At 33.1% G+C, this 16,541-nt stretch overlaps 1 protein-coding gene across 1 annotated transcript in view; it reads left to right on the forward strand.

Annotated features, from left to right (window-relative positions):
- Nucleotides 1–16,541, forward strand: part of Cadps (calcium-dependent secretion activator 1) — a 91,293-nt gene that overhangs the window by 54,095 nt on the left and 20,657 nt on the right. The window contains exons 2-8 of the mRNA XM_077443465.1: nucleotides 669–731; nucleotides 2,957–3,122; nucleotides 9,655–9,736; nucleotides 12,388–12,555; nucleotides 12,664–12,839; nucleotides 14,901–14,991; nucleotides 16,362–16,505. Of these exons, the coding sequence (XP_077299591.1) occupies nucleotides 674–731; nucleotides 2,957–3,122; nucleotides 9,655–9,736; nucleotides 12,388–12,555; nucleotides 12,664–12,839; nucleotides 14,901–14,991; nucleotides 16,362–16,505 (885 nt within the window). The 5' untranslated portion in view covers nucleotides 669–673. The remainder of the gene's footprint in view (nucleotides 1–668; nucleotides 732–2,956; nucleotides 3,123–9,654; nucleotides 9,737–12,387; nucleotides 12,556–12,663; nucleotides 12,840–14,900; nucleotides 14,992–16,361; nucleotides 16,506–16,541) is intronic.

Below are 16,541 nucleotides of genomic sequence, written 5' to 3' on the forward strand. Positions count from 1 at the left end.
AAAAAACAATTGACTCGTCGTCATAGAAATTTTGACTTGTTTACGAAATTCCCAACCAAAGATACGAAATGTCTCTTTCAAAATTATATATTAGATAATGGACATTTTGATAAATGAAATTGTAATCAAATTATTTACTAATCAAACTGATAAATTACCTACCAAATAATAATATATGTATATGAAAACAGAAGGGGTGTGTGTGTGTGTGTGTGTATGTTTAATTGCATAAGCAAGTATGGAGATTTCAAAAACAAAAAATTTTCGTACCATAAGTATATTTATTTATTTTCTATTTCACACGACATTCATGGTCAAATATTGTACATAAGTATTATTCAAGGCTAATTACAAAAATCGATTTAACAATCATAGAGACATCTATCGACAAATTTGCAGCTTTTTTTATAAATCAGCGAATTCGAGATATATCTCGATCACGGAACATCTGACCGGAATCGAAAACTATCAAGCGAAATATTGCACTAACGAGAACTCGATTGCCAGATCTTCCGGGATCGAGATTTAAGTGGTAAATAATCCGTTTACCATCAGAAACGAATCACATATACATAAATAGCGAACAGTATTTGTTGTATATATAAGATTTTAAATATATTTTTTATATTAAATGTTTATTAAAAACCTCCTTTTTTTATTTGTTACAGACACAATGATAGATCCAAGTTCATCAGAAGAGGACAGTGATAGTGACAAAAAAAAACCACTAGGTAATATTATATAATATTATTTTTCAATATATGTATGTATAAGTAACTTGGACTAACAAACACTTTTGTAGGTAATAAATTTAAGATAATTTAACTCTCGCCTGAGGTTAAATTATCTTTTGTTAAATTATTTTATTTTTTATGCTTTTTTAATATCTTCGACGGTAGATATTTTAGTGATAAAAAAAGCACTTATCCTCCAATATTTCATCGTCTTGAGATCACTTAAGTAAAGATAAATCTTTCCTGTAAAACGTTACCCTTTTCAGCGAGCTTCATTTCGAGGGATATGAAATCGATATTTTTTCATGAACTTACACGTGTACGTATAATTTACACCTGTATACAAATAATATCGTTTTATTTTTAAAGTACTTGCAAGCTTGTTGAAAATATTTTAAAAATTTATCAGATTAATAAATGATTTTAATACCTTTCAGCTTAAATAATAAATTATTATACACGAGCACTTTATCGGAAAACCTTTTTTTTTTAAATTCCACTCTGCATTGAAAAATAATAATGCGATGAATTTAAAAGTGTCATAAATTAAACAAAAAAAAAATCCCCCGTTAGTTTTTATTGCGTGTTAATCGTGCCTATTTAACCCTTTGCGTTTTTTTATTGTTTTTGTTTTCGAGGAAAAATATTACATTAATTTTAATGGCGCCTCATCAATTAAGATTAAAAACAAGCATAACCTGAAAATATTATGTTTTTTTTTTGTGTATACCCAAGGTTTAATTAATTTCGTTTTAATATTATTGTTTATATTCCTTGCGGTGCTATTACGTTGAGGGCAGATGCTGGTAATTGATATAAATTGCACCCAGCGAACTCTCATATCTCTACAGAAAGCTCTTTTTATGCGTAGTGTGTATTATGATGATGATTTAAGATTTGGTTTTGCCATTTGGGAATAAAAATTGCGGAAAGTACATGCGATGTAGAGAAATTGAGCAGAATAAAAAATTAAGCAGTTAGACAATAAGGGGGAAAACACGTGTTTTTTATTGTTTAAATATTTCAAACATGCGAAAAATCGCAGCACCCCTAGCCCATATGCATGGTAAACAGTCCCAAAAACCACCCCCTCGAGTGTTTTCGGTGATATTTTATATAAATATGCTCAATATGCTCTACTACTCTTTTTTTTTGGTTCAATTAATCATGCACACTCACCTAACAGATTGCTCCAAAACGGCGAATGTGCTAAACAGATTAAGAATCGATAAATTATATAATACATATATTATTAAATACATAATTAAACATACAAACAAATTGAAACAACGTCTGACATCTATGTTCCGACATTATAAACATCGTAAACAATACGAAATATTTTATATTTCAATAATCATCTATAGAGACATTTGTGGAGAAAATCTGGCGAAACCTAAGAGATAATGATAATTCAAGGTTTTCGCAATAGAAAATTGGATAATAAAGCCAATTTTACAGGAATCGTTTCAAATCAGAATCGACAAATTCTGATAAGAAACGACTGACCTTGACAAACCAAGGTCTGGCCAGCAACGAGACTCCAGTGGGAAGCGAACTCATGACCCCTAGCACGAGAGAATATAACACTTACCACTAGACTACGCTGCTGGTTAATTTATTATTATTAATTACTTTACTTTATTATTAATTATTAATTATTTATTACTATTTTTACGCAATTATGTGTCCGGGAAGTATGTGTCCAGGGGGTACATGTCCGGATACCTAATAATATATAGATAATAAATAAATATTATTAGTCATTGCTTTTGATTTATTCACGTCACTTTACATATGTACATATGTAAATAGATTCACGTTATAGTATTTCTTTATTGGGAGAGTATCAAATAAGCCATTGGGAATGTTTTACCCGAATGGAGCTGAGTACAAAAACATTTATGTATTTTTCATTTGGTTCCTTCATACATTTTTTTAAATCATCATGCGTATTGTCTCCATTACTAATGAAGAACTACATATGTACTAGCAATATAAAAGTCGGTCGCTTCCTTTATATGGTGGGCTCTTTCCTTTCCACCCTTACATAATTTTAATCTACACTTTCATACTTCGTAATGCCTTTGAATTTTCTATGGGAGTTTCGGCTGAATAGTTTCAGACTTGTTGTATAATTGAGATTTTAGTGAGCGTAGGTTATATGTATGGTTTTTACAGCTGTCGAATATGAATTTTCACATGGGTTGTTTTGGTTTCAGGAGGAAAACCATCAGCGAGGGGCGGCAGCAGAGGGGTGGATTCATCAGCCCGGGGGGTTGCAGCGTCTCCGGCTCGAGGCACCCCAGCCGCCCACCCAGCCACCCAGACCGCCCCCCAACCCAGGCCAACACCACAACAGTTAGCGCCCCCCACACAACAACCACCGTCAGTACCAATTAACTACATCATCTAATACTATTAAGTGTGTGGAAATGGAAAATTTCCTCCAAAGAAAAAAAAATCGACGTATTTAAGCATATGTACATACATACATACATACATACCATTGCTTAGGATTTTTTCTGTGAAGACGGTAATCTGTGTGTGTGTGTGTCCTAATGCTAGCCGAAGATATTGAATGAATCGATAAAAAGCCTAAACTTTGTATAAATTCTCATTCGGAGTCGAACCTGCGAACCCTCAAGTGAACACAAATATCCTCTTATAGGTGTACCTGAGTTCAGAGAGCTAGCGATGAAATCGCCTTTTTTTAAAAGATTGATTGAAGTTGTCGTTCTCGCCATATAAAAATACGTAATTATAATTGTTTTATTTAGCGAGCTTTTGAACCGTTTTTTTTTTGTTTTCATATTAAACAATTAAATATATATTTTTAATTGAAATTGAAATTTATTTATATATTTAACGATATTTTAAAAATAAAATTAATTTCAGACCGCGGGATCGAACCCCCGATATACATATATTTTTATATTTTATTTCAATCGAACATATACACTCGCCTTTACAGATCGCTCTGAGTGTACTTATACAGACACAATACAAGCATTTATACAATTCAAATTCATACAAACACCATCCATAGTGACATCTATGGAGATATTTTTGCAGTTTTTTATTAAACAAATCGGCGAACATCAAGACGCTGAATAGCTTGAGAATTGCAAGAAAGATGCCAATTTACAGGAACCGAATTAATTAAAATCTGGATCTGGAATCACAAACAAAGGTCTGGCCAACAGCTACTAGTGGGAATCGAACCGTGACCACTCCGCTCGAAAGTATAATATATGCTAACCAATGTAGTGTGAGACTTTCGTGCAATGTATTATGACATTATAAGGACGTAAAATAATTTCTTTATTTTATAAATTTATTTCATATTTAGCTATATAATATTATTACAGTATAATTCAATGCAAGGTCTTTAATAGTATTACTGTTAGTTTTGCTGTCCATAACATGACGTTGACAATTACTTTTATCGTCTAAAATATATAAATTTCCATTAATATAAAATATTTACCTATTCCATAAATAAATTAAAAATGTCAACAACTTACGTATTTTATATTGAAATTTTATTTGTGTAAATATTTCAAAATACAAAATACGAGCTCAAAACTTAGAAAAAATAAAAGTCAAATTCAACCGACCGCTATACTCATGAAAAATGTTGTATTTTTTGACCAAAATGCAATGCGAAACTGAAACGAAATGTAATTGGCCATCGCAAGTTGAGTTGGGAGTGAATTTGATAGCATGTTCATTTTACGTCTCATGCTAGATCGGTTCGACTATAATCCACGCTGCTGGTTTTATCTTTACTTTTTCCCTACGTATGACCGCTATAGACGTCATGCTTAAAATGCTAGTAGCATGGATGGATGGATTGATACACTATTTAAAAATATATATCAGGTGTCAATTGACATATTTCACATATGTGACAATGCCACTTGAATGAATATTACAATCATATATATGTATAATATCGCTATTCTGTGTGTCTGTCTGAGATAACGCTCGCCGTACTATAATAGTCGTTTCGATTCAACATACATACATATTGTTGCGTAGGGGTGGGTGGAGGATCCAAATAAAAGGCCAACAGTCGTTTCACAGCATTTATTGAAGATTAAGGAGTTACACGTATTGCCAGTGTTCAGTCCAGAATGACATGATATCGCCTACGTACCGCCTTATAAAGGGTAGATCTCTCAGGGCGCCTAATCTGTTTACCTGTTGTATAGTCACGTATTCGAATATGTATTTCCACGACATTGGGTCTTCCCGTACCGATTCTGAGAAATAACTAATAACGGTCATTGTTTAGCCTAAATGCACTTAGAGTCCAGATATAATCCTGGAAGTAAGTGCAAGCACTTACATAGTTAATCCGATAACAGATAACCCTTGAACAGTCACATAGTCTCTGGGATTCTATTCGCTTAATCCGCGGCGTACGTAACAATATGTACGTCACAGCTAAAACACATCGAACAAGACATATACAAATGTTTCCTGCTATATAAACGTACATAGATATATTCGAATATAAATGATCGCTACTGATGTTTCCGCTTGGCAGAAAATTTACCGCCATCTATCGAAAATTTATTCAATTAATTAATTTTTCTATCGGTATTTTATATTGTTTATTGTATGTATTATACATAGGTAGGTAGATCGACAAAAACATGGTCGTTTCCTCTTCTGCATCCAACATTTAAATACGGATGAAGAATCTTCCGTGTGAAAAAGTTGCATTATTGTTCGCCGTTGCACTCTGACGATCGTTACGAACTCAGAACATTGTTGCTGGAAACTTCTCAAAGTTGTGCACGAGAGCGTTAAATGGAGCTTTTCTTGGCAGGGAGCTTACGGCTACATAATTCAATTACATTGGTCCCTTGCCCACAAACCACCCGTTGGCATTCACTTAAGACACTTTAAAGTTGAGCGAAACCTTTCAACCGGCCGCAACAATGTCTCGATATTTTTATATTTTCTCAGAGTGTCACATTACACACGACACACATGTATCGCTTCGTGTCATGTAATTGAATTTCATATGTACTATGTACATAGTTAGAGTTTCACTTAGGTTTTAATCTTCAGAATATTGGTTTTTTATTATCTCTCATTGGTAATTTTCTACTGTCACTCAAATCGATAAAATTGGTGCACGTGTGTGGGACGGAAATACACGATATGTGTGAAACTTCTGATTGCGGTTTGTGTAAAGGCGCAGACGCACAAAATCGTACGGCACGGCACAGAGAAATGTTATAATAATATAAGTGCCTTTACCAATAAATTGCCCGTGTCAATAATACGCTACAACGCACGGAATATAATTAGGGTCATCACATGACTTAATTGCTTTTTCTGAAACTTGGATTTGCGATTCTGTCTTAAATGGCGAACTTTTCGATGACCGCTATTTAGTTTTTCGGAGGGATCGTTGCAGCAGAGGCGGGGGAGTACTTCTCACTGTACGAGCTGCTAGTTTTCAATCTGTTCGCCTTTTTGATCAGCTCAATACCATCGGTGAACATATTTGGGTTGAACTTCGCTTAAAGAATTTTTCTATTTTAATATGTAATACTGTATTTTCCTCCGAATTATAAATTCATTTTTTTCAAATTTACAAAATAATTTTAATGTTTTGGCTGGCAGGAAAGTCATGATCTTGGGTGATTTTAATCCTAGGAGTTTGAATTTTGTTCCTAATGAATTAATTTTTATGTCAGAACTATTTAATATGAGTCAATTGAACTCAATAACTAATTGTAATGATTTATGTGTTTATGTGTATATGCATGTGTAATGTTTGTATGTATATGGATGTATGTATTGTATGTGTATGTGTATATGTATATATATATATATGTATATGTATGTATATGTGAATATATATATGTGTAGATGTGTATGTATGTATATGTATATATGTGTATTTTTATATTTATGTATGTATGAATGTGTATTTGTGTATACGTGGAAGTATTTGTGTATATTTGAATGGTGTACATATATGTTTATATAATTGTCTTTGGCCAGGAAGGCGCATTGGGTTTACCTGTTAGGCCTTCTTGGTGTAAATTAAATAAAAAAAATAAAAAATAATAAAAAAATAAATCACATATTCACTACAGAAATTAAAGTTTTATTTTGATATACAAGATTTATTTACAATTTAATTGTATGTATGTATGTATGCGTTGGGCGTTGGCGGCCAATCCGTTTTTTTTTTCTCAATTGGTGGATTATTTTTATCCACTTTTTTGAATTTGTCTGTCCTTGGGAACTCTTAAATTAACGTGTAATGTATAGTTTCAACAAATATATGTGTAATATAAAATTAACGATGTTTATATGAATTAAACTTAAATATTGAGTATTCGGCGCCACCAAAAGAAATTTATTTAAAAATATTTTTTACATTTCTCTGGTGCCACACCTGAAATTTTATGTAGAATGCAGACGATCGCCATGACACTTTTATAAACTGTCAAACTACGATGTTAATTGAATAATATGTAACTTGAATTATCAATTTACTTACAAAAATGTATCCCATGTTGTTTATTGTGTGTTTTTGAATGCATTGTGCAATTTTTAACGATGCACTTGCCCATCTTGCGAGTAATATAAACAAACAAAGAAAATGTTATCGGACGTACGTCGAGCACCAAGCATCAAATACGACTGACGCTAACATTATTTGAAAAGGTCTGTGGACATTTCCTCATTTGACAACAATATGACGCCTAAAGTCACTTCTATTATTATAACATTTTTCTGGCACGGCATGCCTAGGTGGACTCCAACTGTGAATAGGCGTGTCATGTGTCGTGGCTTATTCGTATGATCTTATTATTTCGACAAATTTCTCCTACATTTATTCAAATATGGGAATCATCTTTATCGATTACTGTCAAATCTATATATTTTTTTATTTTATTCAATCAATCCTATGTATGTATGTACACTCGTCATTACAGATTGCTCACATGCGACAAGCGTACTATACAGATCGAGAAACACCAAATTATATAATAATACATAATTCGAAATTATACACGACATTTATGGTCAAAAATAGCAAAGTGCATTGCAAACGACGTATACAATTCGATCAACAAATATTTATACAACAATACGAATTTTTTACAATAATCATCAACAGAGACGTCTATGGAGAGAAACCCGGCAAACCTTGAGATTAGCTTGGAGTCGCAAATATCTAAGTTTGACCAGCAGCACTACAGATTATACACGGAATGAATTATCAAAATTAACCTCTCAGTTGTGATAATTAACGTAACAACCGAGCTATGCTACTCACTAAAATTTGATTATAGGAAAGAAATTGTGAAAAAATGAAGTTATAGGAAAGTAACTGTGTCATGTTGGAAAAACATGACACAAAACGTGACACAACGTAACAAATTAATTTTAATGAGCTGTTTATTGACCTTATCTAAATGGCATTCCTGGAATTCGTGGAATGGAAACCTTTCAATTATATGTACGATAGATTCAATATTTGAAGAAACCAACATAAAGAATATGATTGGATTTTAGCACATAATAAATAAACTGAAATAACAATGAATCGTTTAGGTATTTTGGAACTGTTACTGTTGCTTGGAATGGTTACTATCTAACCATATTTAGATATCATCGATAGCTCTTCACACTACATATATAATACTAGTGAATAGCCCGATGAAATATCATCGCATGGGTATAAAATTATTATATACCCGTATAAAACTAAAAAAAAAATCCGGAACCGGAACCGTTATTTTCGTAGACTCTCATAGATAGTTTTCAATTCTTTATTTGTAATAATTTTCAATTCTTAAAGTTAACGTTAACAAAATGTAATATTTTCCGATTATACACAAACGGTCATTGACCTCGTAACGTTGAATATTATTACTACACATAACAAATTACGTGCATATACATATGATGTGTATTTACAACACGTATTCTGGGCGAGGATATGGCGTGCGACGCGAGCTCGTGAGGGCCATTGCGTTTGGATCGGAGGGTCCAAGGTTCGATTCCCGGCACCCGCGGTGAATGAAATCAATTTTTTCTCGAATATCGTCAAAATATAAATAATTTAAATTATAATTATAATTTAATTGAAAATAAATACATAAAAAATGGTTCAAAACCTCGCTAAATGAAATTATTAAAATTACGTATTTTTATATGGCGAGAATGAATATTTCAATTAATGTTTTAAAAAAAAGGCGAAATGAAAAATTGGATTTGGCGTGATGTCCGAGACCATTAGCTCAATTAAGACCCATATTCAGGCTATTTGGGGTGATCGGTTCGAGTCGCGACAAAGTCGTTTCGTCGAAAAATGAATTAATCGATTTTTATCGATTCGTTCATTATGTTCGGCGAGAGTTTGGACACACACACACACACACACACACACACACACACACACCCACACACACACAGATTACCGTCTTTATATATATGATCATATCCAAAGTATTGTATAATATATGTATAAGAAAGTGTATATTTTATTGTATAAAAAAATTAGAACAATTTTCAAAAACGATCACATCTCGTCGTGGAATCTGACGAGATGCCTAAGAACACTCACATAGGAACATACATATAATCGAGCTTTCACATCGACGATGAACATATGTATATACATATGTGTGGGTGTATATAATATATAGAGAGAAAGAGCTCACATCCGATTGTGATTTCTTTCCGTGAATGGAAGACGAATGCTCGCAATAAATCAATGACAAACTATAGATTGCTTCGGATCTGCCGTAGAAGCGTGTCCGATGAAAATGTGCCACTTTTCTCGAGATACATCGACCGTTCTACGATGATGATTTATCCTGTCGATTTTTAACTATGTCGTTGTTTATTGTTTTGTCTATTTTTTTTATCGCAGAAATAGCGGTCCACAACCAGCAGCCCCATCGCCGAGTCCTTCATCAGCCAGCCAGTCGGATAAAGACAGCCAAGATCCTCAGGTTAGTCGATCCACTACATGTACTGTGTATATTTGCGGCAGTGATAAAGTCTGCTATATTTTATTCAACCGCTAGCTTTATACAGCTGAAAAACTATAAATCTGTTTTATTAAGCAGTCATAAAACGTGCTATAAAAATTCCATTGGGTAAGATATCTGTATGTCTGAATATTTTCAACGACAGTATTAAAGAGTATACATTTTCATTGTACAAATGAAACATGGTATTTCTATCTCAAACGTAAAAATAATATTGGAAATAAAAAACTCAGCTATATTACACATATTTCGATTTTGTATATATTTAGACTTTCCATCAATCCAGTAGGCAAAATGCTTTGCGGTCTTATTTTAATCTCGACATACATATCAACTTGGATTGTATCTTTGCAACGCCACTCTTTGTTTTGTTATTAAAGAGGCAATTTAGCGTGCATGCAAATTTGAAATCACGCGATCGTTTGTCGTGCATTTTCCGACCATTTTCCAAGGCTAAGTGGGTGCAAAGTGAGGTGACACGACACTACAGGGGGGCGCTAAACTGTTTATAATTTACCAATCCTAATTCTTTGTGTGTATCTTTCTTGTGTTCAGTTGTCATGTGTGCAATTGTCTCGTGTGCATCTGTCTTGTGTTCAATTGTCTGACTACCATCGATGACATTTGTATGTATTTAGTGTGGACGTGTAGAGGGGTTTCTGAGATTAGAGTGAAAGATGCACAGGTAGGAGCAATTTATTGTTCTTGGTCCGTCAGCCTGCCAGCTCCAAATAAAGCACGGACCAAAACCGACTAGTATTTATACTAACACAGAGAGGTCATTGGTCGATGGGTCGCGAGACCTTATTGGCTGTTGTATATGGCTTTTTTATACATCAAGGATTTTTTGGCGCGAACGCGAGATTAGGTTTTCAGCGCTAGTAAACCAGCGGTCGACGAGCACCAATCACATAATTTCTACGTTGCAGTATTGTCCATGAATGTGTGAATGTTTAGTGCAATGAAAGGTTGAAGCGATGTATTTATTTATTTATTTATTATATAAATTTATACCAGGAAGGCCTAGCAGGTAAACCCCAATGCACCTTCCTGACCAATTATAAGCAATGCAGCATTTTTATTACATAAGTCGCTGAATTACGAGACACTGAAAACCAGAAATTATTGAGACATCTATGAATTACAACGGGTTTGCTACAAATCGCTGCAAGCGACACGGCTGCATGCTTATTTCGATTTCGGTATTTGACGTCTCGACGAAATTCGTGACTGTCTGAATTTTAGCATGTAGAATTGGGTCGCGCAGATGACATTTTGATGTGCATTTGTGATTGGCAATTATTAAAATTGAGTTGGATCTTTCTAGCAAGTTTCAAAAGGCAAAAGTCGAGACAAAAGTATCAGGATCACAAGACGACGAGTGGAGAGGTATATTGGGAATCTGACAAAGAGTTCGCATAATCTGACATAGCAGTACTCGCGGCAAAATATATGCGTGCGAAAGAGACATCCATACGTTCGACATCGATACAAGTTCGAATGAACATGCGGTCAAACAGTCACGAATTTCGTCGTGACGAAAAATACCGAAATTGAAATGAGCATGCAGCCGCGTGTTTTGCAGCGATTTGTAGCGGTGCGATTATAACTTTTATTGTACATTAATAACACTGAGCAATAAAAAAATCACGTTTTTGACTTACCAGAGTGGAGACTAATTAATCTTTACTAAGTTTGACCCACTGAATTATAATATGATGATGATTTTTGTTGGCTCGCTCTCTCGTTTACGAGATATGAGCGTTTAAAAAAGCGCAATTTTTACAGTTTTTTGGCTTTTGCGGTCTTTAACTGTAGTCCACCTCACAGAATACAGTGGTCGGAATAAAAAATATATTTTTTTGACTTTTAAAATTTGCTAGATAATTTATTATAAGTATTTTAAAGCAATGAAATATCATATTCAATAGGAAAAACATTCCAATACTCATTTTGAACACAATAATACTAGAGTTTGAGTCAAAAAAACTGTAAAAATTGCGCATTTTTACAAACCTCAAGACATTTTTACATATATCTCTTATCTCTTATCCGATCGTTTTCATACTTTGCCATATTACTCATTTTGGTCCTCAATATACTTTAATGTATCGTCTGCCATTATGTTGGAGATAAAATATCGTATACAACGCGTTTCAAGTTTCCGATTTTTCGAGTTGCTTGACGTTTTTCTAGACGCTCATATCTCGTAAACGAGAGCGAATCAACAAAAATCATTATCATATTCGAATTAACTGGGTCCAACTTAGTAAAGATTGATTAGTCTCCGCTCTGGTCATTTTTTTTTGTTGCTCAGTGTAATCATACCCAAACAGTGGTGTCATAGTAGGTAGGAAGGTTTTTAGACAATTTTTAATCGAGGAACCGTTTTAACAATGAAATCAGGAAAATTGACAATCTCCAATAGGAAACGATTGACCTAGAGTCACAAATATTCAAGTCTGACCAGCAGCATTACTCGGAATATATTTTTTTCAATCGAGGTCAACTCAAGGGATCGAACTCTGCACCACCGAGCCATGCGTTGCTGTATCATTGTTAATCTGTGTTAAATGGCATTCGTATGGAAAAATAACGGATTATACTTTCAGGAACGAGCTGAAAGAGTCGAAGAGGAGAGGAAGAGACGGTTACAACTGTACGTGTTCGTCTCAAGATGTGTCGCATATCCGTTCAACGCGAAACAACCGACAGACATGACGAGAAGGCACACCAAAGTGACAGCACATCAGCTCGAAACTATTCAAGCTCGGTTTCAGGCACGTAATTCTAGAATTTTCAGACGCATTCTCGGAATACGGAGTGTTTTTTTTTATTATTATCATTTTCTACGATAACATGTGTACATGTCGGTGTTTTCATTGCAGGCTTTCCTGAAGGGAGAGACGCAGATATTGGCCGACGAGGCGTTTCAGAACGCGGTGCAATGTTATCACGACGTGTTCCTGAAGTCGGATCGCATCAATGACATGGTCAAGACGGGCGCTTGCAGTCACCACGACTTCAGAGAAGTCTTCAAAAATAACATCGAAAAAAGGATTAGGTATGTTGGATTTCAATTGCATTAGATGCTAGTTTGGCTAGATTGGTCTTCCCTGCGTAATATATTGAGAAATTTCTGTATGACTTCTGTGATTGGTGGGAATTTATTTGGGGAGCGTTTTTACCTATAGAGGGGGGATTTGGCATACTGGGTCAGTGTCTATTTGCGCTTTACGCTCTTCCTTATTTTTGACTTTCTTAGATTTGGACTTTATTGCAATCCTTTCAGACTGTACTACGCGGTCATCTTATTCTTATATTGTTGATGCTTTTCATAGGCATTTTTAAGGGGCGTGTCTTATGTGACATTCCCCCCTCCCCTCTTTTAGATGAATTTAATTTTATATATAAAATTTAATTTAATTTTTCCAAATCCTCATTTTAACTTTCAAAAATGTGTCTATACAGAAAATAAGTCCTTAAAATTTATGGCCCAGGGTTATAAAGTATTTTTTTCTACAATTTGAACGCCTCCCCCCCCCCCTAGATCAAATTATGAATCCGCTAAAGATGTTTTTTCTTGACATTTATATCTTTAATAATTGAAAGTAAGAAGAGGTTTGTAAAAATCAATGTTTGTCTGTGACGTATACGTTCCTATACCATTCAAAACTTACAGGAGTTGTTATGTGTATGGTTATGTTGCTGGTTTCTGTAAAAAAATCGCCCAAAAACGGAAACGCAAACGGGAATGAGTGGCATTGTAACGCAATAATTTCAAATGTTTTCGCGTCTCCATCTGCGTTGTTAGGGTAAAATAAACAAACCATTGAATAATTTCAAATGTGTTCGCTGCTTGCGTTTTTCCGACAAACTATAATTACTGTAATAATGGGAACGGGAACCGGAAACGGAACGGGAACGGGAACGGAAATGGGAACGGAAACGGGAATTGCATACGTTATTGTGGTATTGCAACGCATGCCGGGTTCAGCTATGTAGTTCAGCTAGTAAATTAAAAATGAAAAATTGATCAATTCCGAGTTGGAATCGGTCAAAATCTAGAGTTCGAATTTTTACATGATCACAAAACTTTTTTTATTGGATAAGGAATTATTTTCTCATCAATGTTCAAATATTTCCATTTAATCCTTGAAATGCAAAAGAACAGCTCATTATTAGACTGCAAAGTCTGCTAATTTGAACATGAAGAACTTTTTATTGGTTACGCGATTGAATAAAGCTCGATTGAATAAAGATCTTAATGCTAAAAGCAATCTTTTGAATAATCTTAGTTGGTATTATGTATGTAAAAGTTACACAATACTCCCCCCTCATAATACACCCGCTAAGTACATCTTATACATATATTGGGAAAATGCTTATAAAATATAATCTTTTAAGGTGTACATAAGAGCCAGCGTGGAAAACGCTGTCATGGATTTTTAAAATATTTCGTCAATTTAATCTATGTAGTTTTGCTTCTTTGTATTTTACGTAGAACAAAAGTGTAAAGCAATTATTTGTAGATAAAGTATGCCTACGAGTTGTGTAGCATTTGCTACGATTTTAATATTTTTAGTGACATCTATTGATTTTGATCGGTACTACCATTGGGCTGTTATCTAGGTAAAGCAGGGATTGTCTTTATCATTTTTCAATAGTAATATTTTCTTTGATTTAAACGAAAATGCTCGAACGCAATGTTTTGAGTAAATGATGGTTAAAGATTTCGATAATATTTAATTTATCGTTTGGATTATTTAACTGTAAATTATTTATTTATTTTAATAAGAATTGCTTTATTTATATATTGATATACATATGTATAAAAGTATAAAAAAATAAAAAGTATAAAATTTATATGTATGTGTTTTTTTTTCCGGTAAATTTGATATTAGAATGTAATTTGATTCCCGTATCATTAGTTTCAAAGCTGGTTATAGATTCTTTATTTATAATGTAAATAGTATGCTTTTAGAAATATTAAAATTAATACAATTTCATAAAGGTTTTTCACAGAAGGAATATTTATTTATATTATGATTGGAATTATTTATAGAATCTCGGAATATATTCTGAAAATTTTATTGATATGTTCACTTCAAACGTTATTTTTCAGATCATTGCCTGAAATAGACGGACTAAGTAAAGAAACAGTGTTGACATCATGGCTAGCGAAATTCGACTGCATTCTGAAAGGAACAGGTAAGATATATTAAATATTAACAACAACAAAAATTAAAAAAATTCTCCTTCATTCATAGAAAAAAACCACTACAATATTCACAAAATGAATAATTGTAAAAAATTTACGCCATTTTCAGATCAAAATTTATATACCTCATACAAATTAATCATAGTACATACATATTATTTACATTGAAAAGCACCACGAATGAAACTGAAATTAACAAACGTCACATCATGCCATTTATATATTATATAAATATATATGTATTCGTAAATCTTGCTCGACATTTGATTGTTGCTAATATATATCAAAAATAAATGTTATTTAAATACATCCGTACTTTAGAACCCCCGACCAAACTGTAGTACCTTTGATATTTATATAAAATACATTGTAATAACCTTATCCGTGTATGTTTGATTAGATATGCGTATAATATTCATACAATTCCCGTTCGTTTTCGGTAAATGTAAATCTAAAGTACGGATCTGGACTCTCCCTGTTGTACGTTCATGACTCTCGTCTCTATCTTTCTATATCTGTCTACCTCTTGCTATGTCTCTATGTTTTGCTTGTAAGTGTGTATGTATGTTCGGTGTTCTAAATGTATACTATGTCTGTCTGTCTGTCTGTTGCATTCACCAAAAACACACATCGCTGCAGGAATCACAGGTGAGAACATAAATTTACTGATCGTATTCCTATCTCCGTATTATACAATATATTCCATATATGTACATATGGCTTAAATCGTACACGATAAATCTGCATTTTATTTTCAGATTTATTTTACATATAATTAGTGCATTATTTTACTATAAGTATTATGTATAATATGAGTAGCATGGATTCATGAAATGAATTGCATGATTATTTTTCTCAATTTTTGAATTTTGTCATCATAGCATGTTCTTTATCTGCGATGAATGATTTTTTTTTTTTTTATATAATATACACATTTTATGATGGAAATTCTGCACATAAATAATTTGTTTTTGCATTTGATGCATTTTTAAATGCATCGTGGTTCGATTTGAGACGCTTTATCATTCATTTCATTATGAATACATTTCACAAATATGTACAGGAACAGTAGTTTTTCTTGATATTATTATATATTTATAATATAAATGATACACTTTGTTTACACATTTTGATCCGTCGACTTTTATATACACGGCATGAACATGTACAGAATTATACTATACACGCATTATTATTTTTATTTATTTTTCAATTGTTATAATTATGATTAAATATTGTGATAATGCCAAAAAAAATTATACACAATTTAGAATTATTTAGAATAATTTATTTTTTTCTTGATATTTAATATGACTTTTTTTTAATTTAATTTTTTGAACGAAAGCGTCGGGAATTCCTGGTGACGATGACTCCAAGAGGCCTTCACGACTTCAACAGCAAAGTCTCAATGCTGAGTGCATTTTATCCAAGGAGCAGTTGTACGACATGTTCCAGCAAATATTAGGCATCAAAAAATTCGAACACCAATTGCTTTTCAACGCTCTTTTGGTAATTTTTCGATTTGTTTATGTCATAGTTTTACTT

The sequence above is a fragment of the Arctopsyche grandis genome, chromosome 12, assembly GCF_051622035.1.
Source record: "Arctopsyche grandis isolate Sample6627 chromosome 12, ASM5162203v2, whole genome shotgun sequence".
In the NCBI taxonomy this organism is placed as follows: domain Eukaryota; kingdom Metazoa; phylum Arthropoda; class Insecta; order Trichoptera; family Hydropsychidae; genus Arctopsyche; species Arctopsyche grandis.